Raw genomic sequence first — 23,002 nt, forward strand, 5'->3', positions numbered from 1 at the left:
GAGCTGATTAACAGCTCTCCTAGGGCTGGCCCACACAAACACACAACGTTATACCAGAGAGAGAGAGAGAGAGAGAGAGAGAGAGAGAGAGAGAGAGAGAGAGAGAGAGAGAGAGAGAAGGGGGGGGAGTCAATCTTACAAGACAAGGAAAAATATAAAAGAGTAACAGCAATTACCGATACGGCAGAAAGGAAAAAGAAGTAAGCGAAATATGAGAAATGAAACCGATTGAAAATGACACTAATCTATGTAAAAATGAGGTTAATATTACCTGTTTACTCACCAAATCATACAAAATGTAACTTAGTACATAACTCTTGATAATGGACGCCACGTATAATTTTCTTGCTGTGCTAATCGCTGATCATTTAATATGCATGTTCGCTGAAAACACTGTATATAACATGTGATGCTATTAAAACCCCCATTGTCGTTTCCATGGCAACGCTTGTAAACATACTCCGGTTGACGCCGATTCGGTGTAACAAATCTAAGCATGCATTTTTTCTGCGGCATTTTGTTTATAAAAACACCAAATTACTCCTAAAATAATACTGAGTGTGCAACTGGTATTCGTAGTTACATACTTTGCCCAATAACGAACATTCGTTTGACTTTCTTGATAATAGTAAGTTACCGAAGTCTCACGAGGAGAATCGGACACAGCGCACGGCGTTCTAGACCAGCAATGTTTGGCTTTATATCGTAGTATTAGTTGTCTGGTAAGCCGAGGCCTGCCCAGACGAAATTACTGTAAGTGTGAAATTAGCTGTCAAAATTACGAGCTGAGTTCCTGGGGCTTAGAATACAAAATACAGCTAGAAGAGGTATGTAACAATTCTGTATTTCAGTGTAAACTACAGTAAATATTGCAGGGTACCTAATATTGATAGCTGCTTGAGTGAGAATTTTTTTCTAATTTTATATTTCCTCGTCATTTAGCAGCAATTCATACATCATGCGGCCAATGTATAAGCAAGACGTTATAGATGGATAGATATAAATAGAAATATATCAAGTCTGATTTATATATATATATATATATATATATATATATATATATATATAAATATATATATATATATATATACATATATAAATATATATATATATATATATATATATATATATATATATATATATATATATATATATATATATATATATATATATAATATTTATAATGTATGTATGTATGTACAGTATGTATGTACACACACACACACACACACACACACACACACACATATACATATATATATATATATATATATATATATATATATATATATATATACATACATACATACATACATACATACATACATACTTCTCAGCAAGTCTTCTTGGTATGAGGTTCTAACACCGTGACCATCATCCCACTACTGCAACCCACATCAGTCGACTAATCACTAGGTACAAAATTCACTGCCAATGGTTAAAGAGGACAAATAGATTTAAACGGAAACAGACCCTAAGACATCTCCCACCCCTCCCCAGTGGGATTGATCTCGGGTCACTCACTATTGAGACTTCTGCCGCAAAAGCTGTTTCTCTTAATTATGGGTGGCTCCCCAGAACAGCAAAACATCAGTGTCTGTCACATTCACCTTTAACTGCTTCATCAGGGATGAGCACCCTGTGTAGAAAACTGTACCATTCATATCCCTGTGTTTGACTTTAAGTTCTCTGCAATAAATGAAAAAGTAACTGCCTTACTTAATTCACTTATCTATTTATTTATTCACTCATTGTCTATCAAACACCTAAACTGGTACCTGTCTCAAACAGGTAGTGGGTCTTACTTTTCTTCTTAATCACTCGTGCTGTCTTTACTTTTCCTTCTTTTATGGCAGTTTTCAATATTTGTAATTTTTTCCTATTTCATGCATTTTTATAATTTTAACGAGGCTCCACCCTTCCCTCTTATCTGGAATATGTCCCACCATAAACATCTTGCAATATCACAGTCATACATGAAATTGCATACAATATGGAGCAAGAAAGTGAGCATAAACTCTCTCTACAATTCATAAATCATTAGACATCTTGAGATTAATCAGTAACATCGATTTATCTCAAATATCTTACTCATACTGCATATTTAATTTTATTCTGTTTTATAAACAGATTATTCATCATCTTATCTTAATGTAAATAATCATACCATAGCAATGTCTGCCACTAATGTGCAATATTTCATGCTTATTCAATGTTGCCTAATAACCACATGTCACGATATGATCATTATTGCTCATCAGAATCCCCTTCTTTCAGGAAAATACAGGAACGCTATTGCAAAGAGTGAAACAGGAGAAGAAAATTCAATACCATTTCTTCACGGAGGTATCGAATCCCTGGACGGCTCCTGATTGGTAAGTGGAAATCAATCTGTATTTCGCTATTTCCAGATTGACTATATTTCTAGTGATGTACAGAGTGTGGGCTAGATAAGTTATGGGAAGGTAAGGTTAGGTTAGGCAAGGTAAGGTTAGGTTAGGTAAGGTTAGGTAATATAGGCTAGGTTAGGTTATGGAAAGCTAAGTTTGATTAGGTGAGCTATAGTTACAATAAGTAGGGTTATGTTAGGTTTGGTTGTTACAAGTTTGGGTATGTGAGGTTAGGTTGTAACCTACATGTTAGGTTAGTTTTTTTGGGGTTAGGTCAAGTTTGATTAGGTTAGCTAATATTAACAAATGCAAAAACAAAAGGTTGGTATTGTTTCACTTTAAACTATTACTTGAAATTGAGGTTTTTTATGCTGTGATTTCAAGTCTCCTTAACGTGATTAGTACAAAACTCATGCTCAAATCTATAGCAAATTTACGGTTACTGATAAATTTACTGTCTTTGTTTGTCTAGACATTCATTCGGTATTATTTTATAAGTTGCCAATACACGATATGAAAATGTAACTCATTTTTGAAAAGAGCTCTTCATTTTCGTTATTTTGAACCCCACAAATATTATGCGCAACTAATAAATTAAAAAATTAATCAAATTACAACTTACAGAGTAAGACAATACCGAGCCCCACCCTCGCTCCATAGCTAATACGGCAAAATTGTAACCAGTAAACACCCCAAGATTAAGTTAGGTTGGTATTTTTAGGTTCTTTTAGTTCCCTATCATTTCCTAGCCATTTTTGCATGAAAGACATAAAATGGTTTTCATGCAAAAGTGGCTAGCTGGAGTCTTATTGGCGACTTATAAAATTTTACCACTCATTCCGGTGGGGCTGGTACTGAACACAGCTCTCATAGGAGAGATACTGGTATCATACAAAACTTTACAGCGAAAGAAATGAACTTCAGAAACCCTGAAACACGTATTAAAAAAAAGAAAACTATATTTTCAAGCCCCAATTTGTAATAATGGTTTAAAGTAAAATTTTACTACCGAGTTAGGTTAAGCTAACATGATATGTAGGCTACATTTTATATCCACGTCATTTTTGGCCAACCCCAAAAAAGAAATCCTGTCATAAACCTCAGTGATCAATAGAACAGGAATTTTATTGATTTCCATAACGACTCTTGGTTTGTAACTTCGTAACTTAACATCCAATACATTGATGTACCGGCCAGTAATTCTGTGAACATCTGCCACATTGATCAAATGGACTCATAAATCGGTAGAGCAATCGAAGAATAATTTTTTATCATCGAAGATAGTTATTCCCGCTGGAGTTCTTGCAATAAATCACGTACTGTGGGCTATGTATGTTAGTATGTATATTCATGGGGCAAAGTATGAATAAATAAACGTGATATGCTCACAGACAACCACATTGCAATATAGGTTTAGATTAGGTTTCCCCCTCACCCTCGCCATTGTATTTCACCTAAAGACAAAATGCATTTTTCAGTTTTCAAAGACAAATTAAAAGCAACACAAAAAAATAACGGCAACTAGGCTGGAATTCCATTCCTCACACTGGAACCCAACTATATTTAGCTTCCCGAGGAATACCTTAGTCTTTATATATAACTGCAGAAATTAGATAATTACCTTTTCGTTTGAGATGAATAACATTCGTGATAGGGGGCGAATGAGATTTAGTCATTTTTCATAACCGTCATGGAATTTTGAGATTAAACTTTACATCACGTACGCGTAAAGAGCAACAACATCAGTGGGTCTATCTCTGTGTTTATTGTTATGTCAAAGCCTTAAGGAAACTGAGTGACTTAATACTACTATTACTACTACATCTGACCTTCAGTGTCCTTTCTTCCCTATCAGTCATTTTGCATTGGTGGAAAATCGTACTAAAGAGGTAGCGTTTAGAGAAATTTGTGTAATTTAGTTGCAGCACAGCAACGTTGCAATTATTTCATATTCAATAATTCAACCAGAACACCGGGGACGTTTCTGGTATTGAAAACACCTTCCTCCTTTGCCATTTGGTGTTAAAGCTTGGCAAAAGGTGTTGAAATTTAACAGAAGACTTGCTTGTATTGTGGCAACTTAAAACAGCCACTTAAGGTTTAATTAAAACTTACAGACGGTCTAAAAGAATGTTCACTTCGCTTTTCACTCCAGTTTCAGGAGACCAGGACAGGGAGGTGGAAGAAGATGACCAGGGAAATCCCAACCTATACGGATTTGGAGGTCAAGGTCACGCTCATGGGCCGGGCCATCGCCAGGCACGTCGAGAAAATGTGAGTCATGTGCATGCAGTTAAGCGTAGTTTATGTACTAAGCATGTATATCAGTTAAGCATATATATATATATATATATATATATATATATACATATACTAGCATATGCAGGCTTTCCCGAGTGTTTCAGTTAATTTCATGGCAAGCACCCTAAATTTTGTCAAGTAGAAACAATTAAGTTATGATTATAACAAATTTCAGTAAATGTAGATGTTAAATTACAATCTACAATAAAATTTGTGTGAAGATAAATTTTTGCCCACAGCTCAGAGCTAAATTCCTGGCAACGCCCATTTTAATGTCTTAAAATACGAGGTCAAATATTATTTAATAAGAAGAAGAAGAAGAAAAAGACATCGTACTTGCTCTGAGTCTGAGGTCTTCGTTAACTTGCATACCCGGTACATAAGTCATGGCAAAACTCCATCAAACGTCTGAAGGATATTGATCAAACGATTACGATCCCCAGTTGGTCATATAAAATAGACCTTTCACCCAATCGATGATTTGAGCTAATATTTTCAAGGGTTCTTGAGTCTCCCCCTCGTCAATAGCTGTTGTAATATTCATCCGAATGATTTATTTGGGCTCTATAAGTAGACGTAACCTGGGGTGCTTTTTCGCTTTAGGTTAGTAATCCCTCGGCGGGAAGAAGAGAACCTTGGAAGTCTTGCTGACAGTGGTGCGTAAAAATATATATATTTTTTATCATAATTACGATAGAATTACCTTATATAAGAAGAGAAAAGAATGAACAGAAAGCCAATTAAGTGAAATACGGATAATATAATAATAAAATAAGCATTTAAACGCAAAAATAATAATTGGACTAGAACAAAATCGACCATATGAGCAAACATTGTCATCAGATGGTGTTCTTTTAACTCGGCTGAGAGAAGATTAGAAAAACGATTGTTTCTGGCTGTGCAGAACAGTGACTTACAGGACTTTTGAAAAGTAGCATTTAAGGATATTCCAGTGTTCGGAAGTTTAAAGGGGGAAAAGTGGTTGACGTTCGGAAGCTGAAATGATGAAAAGTGATCACGCAGGATTATGTGAAAGTGTCGGTAGATTTAAAATCGTGAATGTCATGAAAAATAGCGGTACATTTATTTCCCGACTATTTTCACTCTACTTCTCTGTTTTTCGTGAGCGATATTAACTCGTATTTGTTGTTAGTTTATTTTCAAAATAACAGACTTATTGACATATTTGTGTTATTAGAATACGTTAAGAGCGCTAGAGATATTAACCAATATTTACTGATAGATTATTTCTAATAGTGTGAGCGTTATTAACCCATATTAGCAGTTAGTTTATCTTCAAGAGTGACAGTTATTAACATTTTTATGTTCAAGAGTGACATAGTTTATTAACATTTATTCGTTATTAGAGTACTTTAACTATTAATAACAGGTATTTGCTCTTAGATTATTTATTAAAGCCCGAGCGTTATTAAACCGTATTAGTTGTTAGAATATTAACTTTTATTTGTTATTTGAGTGCTTTAAGAGCGCAAAAGTTATTAACCGTTATTTTCTGATATATTATTTCTAATAGCGTGAGCGTTATTAAGCCGCATTTGTTGTTAGATTATTTTAAAAGAGCGTCAGTGTTATTAACCGCGATTGTCGTTGTATATTTTTAAGCGTGTAAGAGTTATTAACATGCATTTTTGCTATTAACCCATATTTGATGTTAGATCGTTGTTAAGGGTTTAAACTCTTAAAAGACAAAACTCTTAAGAGTTTTGTTAGATTCTTTTGAGAGTCAGGCATTATTAAACCTTATTCAGTATCATTTAACATTCAAGAGCAAGACGTCATTGTCAGGTATTTATTCTTACGTTATTTCCAAGGCCGGGTAAGATGTGAAAAGGAATGAGAGGCCTCTTGTGCATTTCTGGACTCTGCCCAACTTACCGAGACCAGCATAGGCCGATGGAACGACCCCCCACCCCCCCAAAAAAAAGCGGGAGTAAAGAAGCGTGGAACTTAACCATGAAAGAAGTGGCACATACTGCTTCTTAAGTGAAGGAAGGTTATAGGTCAAAAAATAGCATTGAGTTTAATATGTGGTGATTGTCATTCAGAATATAATCTAAAGGAAGATACTGAATTACTAAAGTCACCATGGAGTCAAGTTGACGAATCAATAAGGAACCAAAAGATCGCTGAAGTTAATGGGGAATCAAAAGATTTAATGAAGTTATTATTGACTCAAAGGATTGCTGAACTCAATGTGGAATTAAACGGTTACTGATTTCAAAACTGGGTGGTGTAATGCAAAGAGCCACCTGATTAACTTTTATGCCACAAATGATTGTTAATTACTCTCATTCTCTTGATTAATAGAGCTGTGTAATCGCGCCCAAAAGCAACTGTCATAAGAGATTTTATGTCCCATTTATTAGAATAAATTCTTTATTACGAGGCCATCTCCGCTGGTAGATATAGTCCAGAGGTCCAAACCGGTCCACTTATCCCCTGCAACGCTTTACCATAATTACGGGCCCCTTGGGGCAAGGGTTCGTGCTGATACAAAGCCGGCTTATCAACGTTCTGAAGTAGGTTAAGCATCCGCCAGGCTTACTGGAACTTAAAATAGTTCCCCCTCTTTCCTTTACAAACGATCTCTCTCCTGACAGGTGAACATAATGCCCGGCTGGATCGCATTCATCCCCTTCTTTTTGATGTACGGCACCGTCGTCCTCGGATGGATAATGAGGAAGACCCTCAGGGCACGTCCTACCGACGAAGCTGAGGAAACTCAAGCGAACCTGGAACAGGATAACGCCGAGGGCCAGGGAAACAAAAAGAAAACGGAGTGAATAAGAAAACGGGATAAACTTTCGGGGAGACTGCTGTGCTTTGGTGGGACTGTTGATGTGATATTTTCCTTCCTTTTTTTTTAGTTATAGTTGCAATTCGTGCCTTTTTTTCCTCGTGGAATAAACGAACTTAATCAATTTACTCAACTTTTTTATATAAACGTCGAAGTATTTTATTGCTGAGAATCTAGAAACGACAAACTGAAAGGATGCCTCTCCAAAATGAATCTTCGTTATTGCAAAGCTTCGATCTAAAGGTAAGAAAATATCCTAACCATTTACCTTCTCTCTCTCTCTCTCTCTCTCTCTCTCTCTCTCTCTCTCTCTCTCTCTCTCTCTCTCTCTCTCTCTCTCTCTTCTAAAGTCAGCAGAGGCATAATAGTTTCTAATGAAATATGCCTAAGTCGCTTTCGTAATCGACGTTAGACTCTGATCGTTGGTATCAAGAAAACAAAATAACAGAAAGAAAACACAAAAACAAAAAAACAACAACTATAACAACAGCGATACCAAAGATATCAAAATCCTTACGTGCCAAAATAAACTGCTTACGTTGTTGTAATATTCTTCTGCAATGAATAACAAATTAGGCAAGATCACGCAAGTTCTGACAACCAAGCAGGTAGTCAAGAACCCTTACGACACAGAAACACTGTGAGCACATACTAATATATATGTATATATATATATATATATATATATATATATATATATATATATATATATATATTTATATATATATATATATATATATGTGTGTGTGTGTGTTTGGTGTTCGATAAAGAATGCATTTATTAAGCGGCAAAAAGTTAACCTGGAATGACTCGTGACATTCGTAATGAGTCTCATTTAAAATTATATTCTACTTGTTCTTGACTACACGAATATTATAAAGTGCTGTTTCTTGACTGAAATTCTTGATAAGTCGCATACAAGGTCAATTTCTATCCTCAACCAATTCCAGCTCAATTCTTCTGCACTGTCAAAATGTGTCAGTTATTGTTATAACAACAAACTCTTCTAGTAGACGCCTGAAGTTTGTAATGATTCTCTCTTAATGCTCCTAGATTTTGTAATGAGTCTCAGTTAACGTTAATACCACTTGGACTTGTCCTAAACTCTTGCCATCTGTAATGAGTCTTGTTAGGTCAATGTCGCTCCTCAGTTTCAGGTTTTTGTAATGAGTCTCGTATTTTACAGGTCGAGCAGTTGGATTACAGCTACGTGAGGGGCTGTAACGACAAAAGGACGCTGGAGAGGATCATCAGAGTCCTCAGGTCAGGCCAAGAGGGATCCTATCCAGATTTGCTGAGGTATCCTTCGAGTTTCTTAAGATTGTGTGTTTCTGAATTTCATCTTCCTCTTCTTCTTCTTCTTCTTCTTCTTCTTCTTATTATTATTATTATTATTATTATTATTATTATTATTATTATTATTATTATTATTAGACTCATACTAGACTCACTCAAAAGATTTTTTCTGAAATGAAAGTTAAAACTAGACCAAGCTAGAATTCAAGAAGTTGGATAGCTAAGTAGAAAGAATCCTCTCCTCCCTCTGCATCAAATTAAAAAGTCAACTACTCAGATCACACGACTCAGGAACACAAAGACAGATAGAGAATTCCACTCTCTGTAAGCGAATGACATTAAATACTTGCTCACCTATTGACCCTTGAGCTCACAACTTCTTTTAGTAGACCATCCGTGTACAACTGGGAGGATTGACACTTACAAACAAGTAAAAAATGCGCCAAAGTTTCTAAGGTGCAATCAAGTTTTCTGTACAGCAGCTACAGCGTATAATCAAAGCCACCGAAAATGATCTATCTTTCGGTGGTCTTGGTATAATGCTGTATGAGCCGCAGCCTATGAAACTTAACCACCTCCCGGTGGTGGCCTATCCTATATCGGTGCCAGAAGCACGATTATGGCTAACTTTAACCTTAAATAAAATAAAAACTACTGAAACTAGAGGGCTGCAATTTGGCACGTTTGATGATTGGAGGGTGGGTGATCAACATGCCAATTTGCAGCCCTCTAGCCTCAGTAGTTTTTAAGATCTGAGGGTGGACAGAAAAAGTGTGGACAGACAAAGCCGGTACAAAAGTTTTCTTTTACAGAGAACTAAAAAAATGAAGGAATAGTGACATAAAATCGCCTCTGTTTTTTCTCCAGGTTTACGGAAGATCGCCTGGCGTCTCTCCACCCCCAAAGTCGAGTGTTGATCGCAGACAAGCCAGCCGCCAGGGTGTCAGATCTTCCTTTAAATGAGTAAGTGCAAATAACATTGTGAATATCCCCCTAGGGTGGGCGGGGTAATGCCGTCTACGCACCTCATGCGGTACACTGTAGGCATCACTTAAGGTTTTTTGCAGCGGCCCCTAACTGCAACCCCCTTTCATTCCTTTTACTGTACCTCCATTCATATTCTTTCTAGCATCTTACTTTCCACCCTCTTCTAACAGTGGTTCTTATTGCAGCCGCGAGGTTTTCCTCCTGTTACACCTTTTAAACCTCTTACTCTCAATTTCCCTTTCAGCTCTGGATGACCTCATAGGTCCCAGTTCTTGGCCTTCTCCTAAATATATTCTATCTTATGAATATTGATAATATAAACAACAATATATATATATATATATATATATATATATATATATATATATATATATATATATATATTCCTTTCCTTTTGTAGACAACTACTTTTGAAAACCAGCTCTGCCCCACTCATAAAGGCCACAATGCCATAAACTGGAGTGGGGCACAGCTGGTTCTCAAAAGTAGTTGCCTGTAAAAAAGGAATGTATATATATATATATATATATATATATATATATATATATATATATATATATATATATATATATATATATAATTAGAATCACTCCTAAGACCCCTATATCACTGGTCCCTGATACTTGCAACGCTATTACTCACAATCAGTCGATTAATCAATCAATCCTAAGGAGCCACTCCACCTAGCAGTAAACTTTAAAGGAACCAGACTGGACCTTGTACTTACCTTCGTCCTAATCACCCCTTTATGCTTAATTTTTAATGACCCTGAGATGAAATTAAATAATCTTTATGGTTATTGTTTATATATATCAATATTCATAAGACAATATATTTAGGGCAAAACCTAGAACTGGGACCTATGAGGTCATTCAGCGCCGAAAGGAAAATTGAAAATAAGTTTAAAATATATATATATATAAGCAAAATTCATCAAAATCATCATCTTCAACACCCCGCCGACATATATCACATGCATACCTTCCCTTTGTTCTATACCGAGTCTCCATCTCTCATTCAGGTGACCTTTACTTCGTTTCATCTGTGCCTTCCAATATGTCACTTTCCCTGACCCACCCCCTCCCATCCTATCCACCTCTGTAATAGCCCCTCCCAGTAGAAGTCATTACCTATCTGATTACAGTTCTCCACTTTTCTGAATTCGTCTGTCATGAGTCTCGAGTCTCCATGAGGGGCGGTGCTAAACCACGGTCTAAGCAGCAGTTATATATACAGTATATATATATATATATATATATATATATATATATAGAGAGAGAGAGAGAGAGAGAGAGAGAGAGAGAGAGAGAGAGAGAGAGAGAGAGAGAGAGAGAGAGAGAGAGAGTTTAAAAAGCTAAAATTTACACGACAAAACCATATATTTTGATTGACATTAATTCAATCCTGGCCTCTTTTAAACTTCATAGAACACTGATAGATTACAATAAAAATATCTAAATATATATATATATATATATATATGTACATATATATGTATATATGTGTATACATATATTTAAAGTATCATCCTCCAAATGCAAAAAGCACGAAATATTTCAAAACTATTCATCTTTCCAAACGGTTCCAGAATGAAGACTACTCTTGATTACGTCTTAATTCCAACAGACTCAACGCCATCCGAGAGGACCTGAGGCAATGGACTCTGGACATAAAAGAAAGAGAAGAAGAACTGACCCGATACGAGGTCATCAGAGCGCCCATGCCTCCTGTCCGCAATGCCCAAGGTGAAAGTTGTTCCCTTTCAGTGAGTCTGAAGATTTCATTATCGTGCACTGGCAACCAACCGCTCTTCTGGTTTTGAAAACATACACTTGACATTTCTCAAACAAATTCTGTGTCATTTCTAAGTGAAATGTTTATTATTTCATAACATAACTAATATGTTTTATCAAACAAATTCTTTGCTCTTTCCAAATAAAATTCCGTAATTTTTACAATAGATTGTTGTTTTTTCATATTTAAAGTAAATTCTTTGTCATTTCTGAAACAAGTCGTTTTGCCATTTGTAAAAACAAATCTATAGTTTTCTTTATGCTATGATAATATTTTTTTGTCACTTATAAAATAGATTCTTAATCATTTCTGTGATAAATCTTTGACTTCTCTGAACCAAGATGTATAGTTTCAACAGTAAGTTCTTTCCTTTTTCTAAAAGAAATGCTTTTTTTTTCAAATCTAATGCAAAATTTGTCACTTTTAAAACAATTTATGTCAATTCGGAAGAAAGTTCTAATCAATATTCTAAGATAAGTTTGTCCTCGTTTCTCAAAACTAACTCTCATCCACATGTAAACCCTAAATATTCTACAGAAATAGAAGTGACTTTGAGAAAACGAAGCCTTTGATTTTTGTTTGTAAGAAAGCTTAGACCCAGTTTCCCGGCAGAGTAAAAGGTAACAGGCTGAGATGAACTTTCTTGCTCTTTTGAGGTCTAACATAGGCCTATTTTGGGGGGCTAGTTTTTGAGTTGTCTGCTAAGGATCTGAACTCGATTTCAGTTATGCATTACTTAAGGTTCTTTGCAGCGTGCCTTCGGCCCCCTAGCTGCAACCCCTTTCGTTCCTTTTACTGCACCTCCTTTCATATTCTCATTCTTCAATCTTACTTTCCACCCTCTCCTACTGTCAATTTCTATTTCAGCGCTGAATGACCTCATAGGTCCCAGTGCTTAGCCTTTGGCCTAAATTCTATATTCAAATCAGTTATGGGTCTAGCCCCGGAACTTTCTTGTCGTTTTCCTAACGTTTATCTGCCGGTTTGTATATCTCTTTAGTTATTCCTTATTCACTGCGTGAATGACTGATTGATTGACTGATTGATTGATTGATCTCGCAGGAGACACGCCTCCGGTCACCATCACCGAAGGAGAGGAGACCAAACCGCACCAACTGACGATCGAAGAAAGGGATTCCTTACTTGCATCAGGTGACGAGTACCTCCGGATTGGCGACATCCTCCAGGCGTCGCTGCAGTTCCAGAAGGTCTTGGCAAGCGAGCCCTTCAACCAGGAGGCCCTGAAGGGCATGGCAGTCATCCACGACAGTCCGAAGACGGCTCCGAAGGGCGGCAGGAAGATCGTCATTGAGGAGATACTCTGAAGTGGCGCAGCCAATGTCCACCATTTTTGCTTATTTGATACATATCCTCTCTGAAAGATAAATTTAAAAAAATTCACATCGAGAATAAATATAATAAACATTCATGCAATTTTGGAAAGGGTTCACTAAAAATAAAGGTATTTGCCTTCGTCTAATGGTATAATGAGGGAATAAAGTGGAAAAAAATATTCATACTTAAATGTTTGTAAAACTCCATGATACGAAAGGCCGGTCAGAATTACGTAGTATGTTATCATTCATTCAGCCACACCCTGTTAGTTTACTGGTCTCACTGTGATGCATGGCCACTCGCACCAAACCGTTAAAAGTAATTTTATGATTACATCTTTCAGTTCATATTCCACCACGGAGGACTTGCAAGTTTTCTTCATGTCTGAATTATATAACACTTTGTTATTCGTATATATAGGGTCATTGTCACTTTCAAAGAAATAGTATATTTAAAAATAATAGTACCATATTTTTTTTTTTGAAGGCTGTGCTGTAGCTGAATGTCGAACGTAATAAACTGTGTGTTACCTGTACAATAATATGGATAAACAGCTGTTTCATTTACCCTGACTAAAAGTGTGACTGTCTTTGTAGCCATCGTTGTTTCGACTAAATTATACTTCTATTTATTTATTATTTTTTTTGGGGGGTGGGGCGTTTGGTGAAGCCTCTTTCATATGTTATTAGTCTACGATCATAAGTAAAAATTCCGGCGTCAATAACATAGATTATGTGACGCCAGTTTTAAAAGCCATAAATCAATCGAGTAAAAATTCCATTTTGTGGTGAGTCATCACATGTGGATATTTCCTCCTCTTCATTTTTATCGCACAGAATTACACCCTGCGACAATCGGTGCCTTTATATCTTCCTTATCAGTGAGAGCTGACGCAAACAGCCATTATTTACTTTAAAAAAATGCTGATAAATTTCCATCCCTGAGCCATTGCGTTTTTTGAAACTGATAAAGAGAGCTGAAAAGATTATTTTATTAAAGTTTTCGAGCGACTGAATCTTCGTGTGTTGACAATTTTGTTTTAAAATCGACAAATTCTAAACGGAAACGTGTAGCTAAATGCACATGAGAATAAAAGCTCTCCCCATCGGATTAATGCCGTCAGTGCACCTCATGCGGTGCACTGTACGCACTACTTAAGGTTTCTTGCATCATGCCTTCGGCACCTAGCTGCTACCCCTTTCGTTCCTTTTACTGTACCTCCTTTCATATTCTTTTACTCCCATCTTACTTTCCACCCTCTCCTAACAACTGAGTCATAGTGCAACTGCGAGGTTTTTCCTCCTATTACACCTTTCAAACCTTCACTGTCAATTTCCGTTTCAGCGTTGATTGGCCTCATAGGTTCCAGTGCTTGGCCTTTGGCCTAAATTCTATACGCAATTCAATAAGAGCTCTCGGTTTCTTTAATTTTTCACTGTAATAATAATAATAATAATAATAATAATAATAATAATAATAATAATAATAATACGAAGAAGAAGAAGAAGAAGAAGACTGAGCGGATGCGTCACAGAAAGCTAAGACTAGACCCATGTGTCAATTGTGGAATGATTCCTGGTGATTTTAGTTATCAGTTTTTACGTAACTAGTCTCCACTTATCTGTTTCCATTTCACTTTTCAGTTCAACGCTAATCCTTTTCATTTCCAAAGGACAATTTGAACGTTTTGTTTACATGAAGCAGAGATTGTTGCTTGGAGATTTTGAGTAGTTTTGGAAGTGATTTTCCGACTTAAATCTTTAAGAGAGAAATAAACATTCGCCATTATTTCGCATATAGTATATGTGTGTGTGTGTGTGTGTGTATATATATATATATATATATATATATATATATATATATATATATATATAATATATATTAAACTTGATCACTTGTACAACTGTTCTGTGCATTAATACAATTTTAATACAATTAATAACAGGACCTCATTTAAACAGAACGGTATCTAACGTAGCTCCTTATTTAAAAAAAAAAAAAAGTCAAGATTTCTGTCCGTCCTCATCGCCTGTTTACATGAGGTCCTGAATATATATATATATATATATATATATATATATATATATATATATATATATATATATATATATATATATATATATATATATATACAGTATATATATATAATGTAACGTCTACGTGATTAACAAAATAATATTTCTATTGCATGTGGCAAAATCAAATACTATAATTATAGTGATGGTCCGTAACATTAGAAATTCTCAATGGTATCATATGAGCAAAATATTAGCTCAATTCAAAAAATAATCGACGGTTGGGCAAGAAAATGAATTCGATCACATTTAACTCATCTTCCAGATTCCCGGCAAAACCAGGAAATGTTCGTATTTTTGTATAACTGATTTTGACTTAATGAGTTCATAGAGAGCATCCAGATTTGCATAAATATAAAGTTAATCTAAAGAATTTTGATATCATATGACTTTTATAAAAATATTTAAGTTAAAAAACATGGACAATTAACGAAAAATAATAGCGATTTCAAAAACTATTACTTTGACAAGAGTATTCGAACGCAATCTTTCTCCTTTGAATGAGTCCATTAAGTGTCTCCAGATGTTAGATAACCTTTCTAAATCGAAATTAGCATCCAGCAGTTTCAGTCTGACTCAGATGAAGCGGAATGTTGTCAGAATTTGCCTTAAAGTGACAATTTTTCAGCAGAGAAATGTCAAACGTGAAAAACATTGTTCTACATGATGAAGAATACGCCAAAACCTAGGTCTCGTTCAGGAAAGTAAACAGGATCTCAAATCGGGAAATTTCGAGGTGTGACCAATAGCTACAGAGAAGGAAAGATATGACTCCAGTTTGGGTTTATTCCAAGACATTTATGATATGTTTTGTAGCATCGTTAATGTTATAGGCCGACAGAACAAGCAATAATACACGTCGTTGCCGAAAACCATTTTCCTTAGACCAATTCAATGCAGGAATATGTTCGAATATGGTGTTCAGTATATTCTCAATGTATGAAATTTCAGGTAAATGGTGTAAATAGTGCAATTAACTATCGAAATTACTGTATTATAAATTAATAAAACATATCATGATTTTAAAATATCAGCAACTAAAACCCTACAACTATAAAAAGTGATCGTTACGTAAAATTAATTTTTTAAAATCATTCTTTCGCCAGATAATTAATAATTGAGGGCTTGTAAATTAGTCGGATTTAGCCTTAGCCCAGTATTTTGCTTTGACGATGGTTCATGGGTAAATTCTCCCTCGTAAAATTTAGCGAAGGAATGAATTTTTATCCCTGAGCGAGGACATCCGAACGCCAAAACGCGAGCGCTCGCAGCGCCCAACCCTTACTGAACGCGGCCCCAGTGAGGTTGGCCTTGTATCGGCGGTGGAAGCAGCACGAACCCGCAGATGGTGTACCTCTTGTTTTTGTTGTTGTTTTGTTTGGGAGACTTGTCAAACTGCCACAACTTGCCCTGGATGACATGGGTGTCTAGAGGTAACTATGAAACCCCGGTTTTCCCGCCAACTGACAGTTTTCCCCCCGAGATTTCGCGTTTTTGAATCGATAGGTAGGGTGGCCGAACGGCGAGGGGCCCCGATTGTCTCATTATTATTAACCTTTTAAAAAGAGGGGGCCAAAGTTGCTCGTTCAAATTCGACCAATTTTTTTTATGTTGGATTGAAATGATCCTGTTCTAGATTTCTTTTCATTTCTTTTCCGGCGGATGAGCGAAATGGTTTCGTGTCCGTTTTCCGCTCCCGAAGCATCGTGTGGGCCGTGGGTTAGCCTAACCTCGCGGAACGCAGCTTAAAACCTCTTTAGCTCGGACTTGAGAGGTTGGTTTAGCCCAACCTCAGGTCAAGGGTAATGACACGGGCAGAATAGAAGCTACTCGGTCAATATTGAACTCCAAATGCCCACCGAATAGGCCTAGGCCTAACCCGTGTGATGAGCGATCCCGGCTATTTTAAAGTTGATCTTTTGTTTAAAGTGCCCAAACTTTAATTGCTCTGCTCGGTGCCCATTTCTTGAAAGCCCGGTTTCATGGTATTTAGGCGAAAGGGAAAGAGTGGGCCGACCTCGCTGTCGGTGTTTGGTGAGATTTGATTGCTGTCCTCTGCAGTGGCTTAGATTAGCCTAAAACAAATTGTGATCTGGCCGAGTCCTGCATTACTTCGTCAAGGTTATGCCGCAGATGCAAATAAAGCCATTGCCACAAGGTTTAGCTACCGATACAAAAGTCTTAGGCCTTATTTAGACCAGAGCCTTGCCATTAAGCGGAATAATATATTAAAAAAAAAAATACTCCCCCAAGGACCAGGCTAGGCCATATTGCATACATAAATTTGGCCAGGCGGTTCCTTTATAGCTCAGAATTGGTGGAAATAACCTTAAATATCCAAAATTTATATAATTGGGTTGCTACTGGCCATCACTAGTCGGACTTATTTAACCCTGTATGATCTGTGAAGATTTTTGAGTTATTCAGATTTATTAAATAAACTCATTCTAGTGACCACATGTTTTATGATTGAGCTAAAAATTGTGATTGAGATCACGGTGGTAAAAGGAAAAAAATTTTATTTACACCTCTCCATATTTTTTTTTTTTTTTGTGTCCTCTACGTATATATGTGTCATTAACAATACATTTCAGAAATATAATATTATGTTGTACTCAAGTACACAGTGTAAATGCAATTGAACTCACATACACAGTATGATAAAAACATATGTCTCCTAAATTCTTTCAGGTTGAAAAAAAAATTAATCTCTTCTGAAACAAGAATGTATTTCTAAGTATTAAGCAAGATAAATGAAATACCGGAGACAATCTTGCTGAAATAAGAAATTCATGGCCAAAGAAAATAATATATTCACTTTTCTTTTTTCATATTCTTAATGATTTGGTTAAACAACTCAAATGTTTATTTTTCCAGAAAGGCAATATTTACATGTATAGTAAAATAGTGCATTTGAAACAACCATCCTGCCAAACAAATTAATCAGTTGAAGGTGTTATCAAGAGTTTAAGTAACGAGATTCCAGTATATATTCTAGTAAATATTCATAACAGAACATTAGAAAAGTAGATAGCTTATACCTCAGCACTCAAAACTTCAAGATGAGCTAACTAAACCAATTATGCTTTAAGGTAAATATGAGAAGTTAACATAGAGATACCCGGTTTAGAGAGTATGATACCCAAGGCTGCCGTAGCTTAGTAGGAGAGTTGGCCTGTATACTTCTAGTTCATCTGCGCTTTATTGGAAATGAGTGCTGCAGACTACACTGGGTCAATGATCACATCTGGTTTGACTGATGAAGTCAGTGTTGTATCATTTCATGCTTCAGTTTAACATTGCTACATTTTGAAGCTGAATAATCTTAACCATTTGTAGTTTGCTCAAAAAAAAGGAATTGATTACAGGAGCAGATGATAAATTGATCCCAGGATTACAAACTCTGGGGCAGGATTCTTATTCCATAAATGCAGTGATGAGGTCAGCATTAAGATGTTGAAATTTCACTATGTCACTTATTCTACAAGGAAAATCTGATAAAAGTTCTCAGTGACCAGATAATGAAAAAATGTTGTTGAAGGCCATCCTGCGGAGGTGGCGTGGCATCAGTTTGGTTAAAATATGTTTAGAAGTAATAATGTAATACTTCCAGATTCTGAGATGCATTGACAGCAAATGCCATCCAACCTCAGAGATTGCAATGTCTCATTTACATGATGCATTAAAATAGTTTTTTAATAAAATCATCCTCAAGTTTTGCATGCATGTTATCTGTTGAGCATATGACTCAGTACGTTACTGCATACAGTATGTGCATTGATATTTATACAAATTTATGCCTTTTAGTTTGTAATTTTATGAATATTGAAAATATTGTATTTGAGGATAACTATAGTATTGGTGCACACACACACACACACACACACACACACACACACACACACACACACTCTCTCTCTCTCTCTCTCTCTCTCTCTCTCTCTCTCTCTCTCTCTCTCTCTCTCTCTCTCTCTCTCTCTCTCTCTCTCTCTCTCTCTCTCTCTCTCAGAAAGTCGGTTTTTCTTTCTAGTCAGGCATTATTAATGTCCAATTCATGAACAGATTAGTCAAGGAGATTTATACACTCCAGATCTCCAGATAGTATTTAAATATAACCCATGAGCTTTAAAATATCACCTGATTCAGTATTATGTGCTAAAAAATGGTATAACTGGACACTGACAGATCAAAGAAGATTTTTGCCTGTTGGGATTCATTAAATAACAATTTGCGTCACTAAAACAACTTCCTGTGACTGGCTGAAGCTCATTGCTTAATGCATTGCATGTAATCATCCTTTTCGTACTGCATTTTAGTGATTAGGAAAGAAATTATTTGTACAGTCAACCGTCGGTATTCGCAGGGGATGCGTACCACAAGCCCCTACGAACAGCTAAAATTTGCGAATATTTGACACCCCTCTAAAAACGCTTATAACTACCTATTGTGATAGTTCAAACACCAAAAAAAAAAAAACTCTAAAAATGCATTTAGCCACAAAAATGATATGAAAATACAGTAATTAGTAAATATTTCTCTATGAAAAATACTGTGAATAGGCAAATTTTCCATGAATAATGTGCATATATGTTCCGCAGAAAAATTTCGCTAAATCTGGAACCGCAAATGGGCAGGGGCCCACTGTATACTTGAACATGAGTGGGATAGCCTATTAGGTGTGACAAGTGACTTTACTGGATTAAAGATATGCTTTTAATTTTATACTGTAATATAAGAGGCGGGGGGTCAGGACAGTAACTCCCTACCCCAGGGACATTACAGATCATCCTAAAGCTCAGACCTGGGCACTTTCAATCTGCATACTTAAATGGGGGCCAATGGTGGGAGAGGTGGGCTCAGGGCTGCGTGACATCAGAGTTTAAATACAGGGTTTATTACCCATAGAATATAATTGTAACACAAATCATAATCTGTGATACACATTATATTGTATTATAGGGAGACTTTGATATGATAATATACTGTATTTATATCCTACCAATTTTATTGGGTGGAATTTTTCACTTTCATTTTATTAGTAGAGTAGACAGTTGCAAAAAATTAATGTAAAAGATCTTTCTGTTAATGTGTAATTTTCTCCATGTGTATGGAAACTGTACTTAATTATTCTTTTAATTGTTACGGTGTGCTTCATCTCATGTCATGAAAATTATGTTAAAAGCTTAGTAATGGTTAGGCTACAGGGGTTTTCCTGCTTTTAGATCAAGAAAAATTTTTTGTTTAAACTTTGGAATGGTTACTTTTAAAAAATACTCACATAGTACTAGCCTGAGTCTTGAAATGGAGAACCAAACCCACAGTTATGTGTGGGTACATATATTTAAAAATAAATCTCTGCAGACAGCCTTTGGGAATCTGGAAAAAGGGAATCAAACAGATTCCTGAAAGCTCTCTGTAGAGATTTATTTTTAAATATATATATGTACCCATATGTAACTGTGTATTTGGTTCTCCAATGGTTACTTTGTTCATCTCGTATTAATTCTAGGGACAGCTGTGAGGAAAACATGTTCGTTCATTGATTACGTTGTATTTCTTTTCAGGTCTGGGAAAATGTGCATTGCTTGATGAATAGCATTTTTCGGAGAAGTGTTGACTGAAGGGAGGCAGCTATGCTACAGCCTGAATCACAAGTAGATTTGCAGTTTCCCAGAAATACCAGTAACAGTCGTAAGTGTTGGAAGTTTCTGTGCTACTTTTATACCGGAACAGGAGGATAATTGGATCATAATTCAGATTACAAATTAGGTTTTATCACAAAGTTTAGATTTCTTTTTTTCCAGAAAGTTACTTGTATATTGATGTGGACTGTGGGAACTCAGAAGCTGTTTTTATTTTCAAAGAAATCTCTTGAAATATAAATTTTTATTATATTTGGTTATTGCTGTTGCCCATGGCTTGTTATAAGTACTGTACTGAGTGCAAGAAAATCAGTAAGTGATTAGGTAATCACTAAGACTATTTTTCAGCAATCATGACTGCGCTGGAAAATATAGGTGAAACCTCAGGGCAGGGCGGAAATAAGTCTCGTTTGTCTTTGCGTCAGGCTCGTAAACGAACGTTAAACTCTGATATATCCCCAGCACCTGAACCACGGACAAGTCATCGTTTTCGCACCTCAAGCACTGGGGAATCAGATGATAGAAATAAGGTGAGTGTAAAGGGTTTTGTTCATATGTTTTTTACAAAGGCTAAATTGTAAATTTGTCAAAAGTAGAAACAGCATGGACATAATGAAAAAAAGAATCTAACAAGAAAATAAATTTATTAACGATTTGAGATCCTGAAACTATTGAGATTTTGATGAAGGCAAATGGCATCATCTGCAGTAAATTTTTGGTGGACTTCATTGCATCATTTTTAAATTTTTTCTTCATCATACATTAAAGTACCGGTATATAGCTTCAAAGTGACATTATAACCAGCTCTTTACCTTGACAAATTTACTGTAAGCAGTAAAAGAATCTTAAAGAGTTAAGGAACATTACAGAAATCAACTTGGATGTATGCAAGAATATATAAAACAGACAAGGACATTGAATTATGAATATGTAGACCTGGACTTTGGGTTTAAAGCTTGTGAGGATTATTCAACCTTCCTTGCTAACTGCATTCTCCAAATCTTGTCAGGTTTTTACCTCAGCTGTGGTAAGAGAGGGAGAATGAACTGTAGGAAAAACAATCTTGATTAATTTAACTTGAGAAAAGGGGTCCTTGTGATTATATACACTTCTTTCTCATCTATCACGATGCCTGCTTTCAATACCTGAAAGGGTCATGTAGGTGGCACCAGGAAAGCTGAATCAGATTACTCATTTTCTCTGCATTAACGTGAAATTTTAGTGAATTGCTTTATAAAAGTAGAGATATCAATTATTATAATAAAACAATTCAGTTTAGGACATGTATATGTAAAAATATAAATACAGTATAGACCACAGTTCTAATGTTTCATGTAAGCAAGGCTCTACCCCACATCCCCCCACTTCTGTAGGAAGAGACCTGTTTCTGTGGACAGATCAGTCAGGTCTTCTAGTCACTTGATCGTTTCATAGAACTAAGCCCTATCAGATGTACTGAGACGTCAGAAGGGGACCGTCCATCCCCCTGCTGCTGGGATCTGTGGAATCTATGGGACAGACCTGTCTTGGACCTGTTTGCCCCTTCAAGGGATCTTTATTTATCTCCTTTGTGGTCCATATCATCCCTATAGCATGTGCAACAGGCTCCATGCTTTAGACAGACCTGTCGGACTACCTCTCTTCTCGCCCTTCATCACCGTCAAGAAGGAGCGACACAATCTTCGTGCTAACTCCAAGTTACGTTGTCCGCTTAGCCCTATTCTGGCTCATATCATGCTCCTGAACATGCTCAGTTGTGGCCGGACTCTACAGGATTCTCCCCCACTGTATTTTCTCGAACAACCTCCTTCAAGAGATCTTCCAAGGTAATCAGATCTTTTCACGACAGACTCCAGACTGTCTGGAGGATTATCATTGAAGATCTTTTTTAGACGTATTGCAGAGACCATTGCAAGACATCAAAGTCAGTCTTCTTTTGCCGTCTTCTATACCTGGGATCAACTTTCTGAAGCTCGTAAGCATGGAGACCTAGTTTTTTGGCATCCATATCTTAATTTCCTTTGAAGTTCCTGACACACCCAGGCAAGGAAGAAGATGTGGTTTGCTCATTTCTCCTTGGATTTTAGTCAAGGACAGGGACCTATCCAAGACCTGGATCCATTTTTCTTTTTCCCTTAGGAATTTTACGGACATCCGTGTCTTCCAGGAGCGCCAGACAACACCTGGGCTCATAGCTGGACTGGCGCTCTGCTCTCTTGGCGCTAACAATAGCCTGGCATCAGCTTTGGCTATGATGTTAGCTTTTGTTCTGAGCACCCAGTAGCACTCACTAACTCTGAGGAAGACTAAAGTTTGCCACCCAGTTTGAATGTTCAGGTTCGAAGGTCATCCAGAACCTATGGT

General features: G+C 36.3%; 2 protein-coding genes across 6 annotated transcripts in view; both read left to right on the forward strand.

Moving 5' to 3' along the window:
- Window positions 1–674: 674 nt before the first annotated feature.
- Window positions 675–13,472, forward strand: LOC136849973 (sperm-associated antigen 1-like). 2 transcript variants are annotated; one of them, XM_067123503.1, is made up of 8 exons: window positions 675–827; window positions 2,278–2,375; window positions 4,546–4,664; window positions 7,313–7,752; window positions 8,696–8,808; window positions 9,673–9,768; window positions 11,419–11,537; window positions 12,649–13,472. In XM_067123503.1, the coding sequence occupies exons 4-8, from the start codon at window positions 7,705–7,707 to the stop codon at window positions 12,909–12,911; spliced, it is 639 nt and encodes a 212-aa protein (XP_066979604.1). In that variant the 5' UTR covers window positions 675–827; window positions 2,278–2,375; window positions 4,546–4,664; window positions 7,313–7,704; the 3' UTR covers window positions 12,912–13,472. The 2 variants fall into 2 exon arrangements, with proteins under 2 accessions (XP_066979604.1, XP_066979605.1); XM_067123504.1 differs by lacking the exons at window positions 675–827; window positions 2,278–2,375; window positions 4,546–4,664 and having other exon boundaries at window positions 7,570–7,752; window positions 8,696–8,772; window positions 12,649–13,043.
- Window positions 13,473–16,245: 2,773 nt separating this feature from the next.
- Window positions 16,246–23,002, forward strand: part of LOC136849978 (ubiquitin carboxyl-terminal hydrolase 46-like) — a 37,471-nt gene continuing 30,714 nt past the window's right edge. The window contains exons 1-3 of one of the 4 annotated variants that reach the window (XM_067123518.1): window positions 16,246–16,429; window positions 20,561–20,687; window positions 20,987–21,168. In XM_067123518.1, the coding sequence (XP_066979619.1) occupies window positions 20,630–20,687; window positions 20,987–21,168 (240 nt within the window). In that variant the 5' untranslated portion in view covers window positions 16,246–16,429; window positions 20,561–20,629. The remainder of the gene's footprint in view (window positions 16,430–20,560; window positions 20,688–20,986; window positions 21,169–23,002) is intronic. The other 3 variants (XM_067123517.1, XM_067123516.1, XM_067123515.1) reach the window with 3 other exon arrangements.

Source organism: Macrobrachium rosenbergii, chromosome 21 (assembly GCF_040412425.1).
Source record: "Macrobrachium rosenbergii isolate ZJJX-2024 chromosome 21, ASM4041242v1, whole genome shotgun sequence".
Taxonomy (NCBI): Eukaryota; Metazoa; Arthropoda; class Malacostraca; order Decapoda; family Palaemonidae; genus Macrobrachium; species Macrobrachium rosenbergii.

Coding starts and splice junctions, on each gene's coding strand:
- LOC136849973 (XM_067123503.1), top strand. CDS start 7,705: ATGCCTCTCCAAAATGAATCTTCGTTATTGCAAAGCTTCGATCTAAAG. Junction 8,809..9,672: donor TCCTATCCAGATTTGCTGAG/GTATCCTTCGAG, acceptor TTTTTTCTCCAG/GTTTACGGAAGATCGCCTGG. Junction 9,769..11,418: donor TCAGATCTTCCTTTAAATGA/GTAAGTGCAAAT, acceptor TAATTCCAACAG/ACTCAACGCCATCCGAGAGG.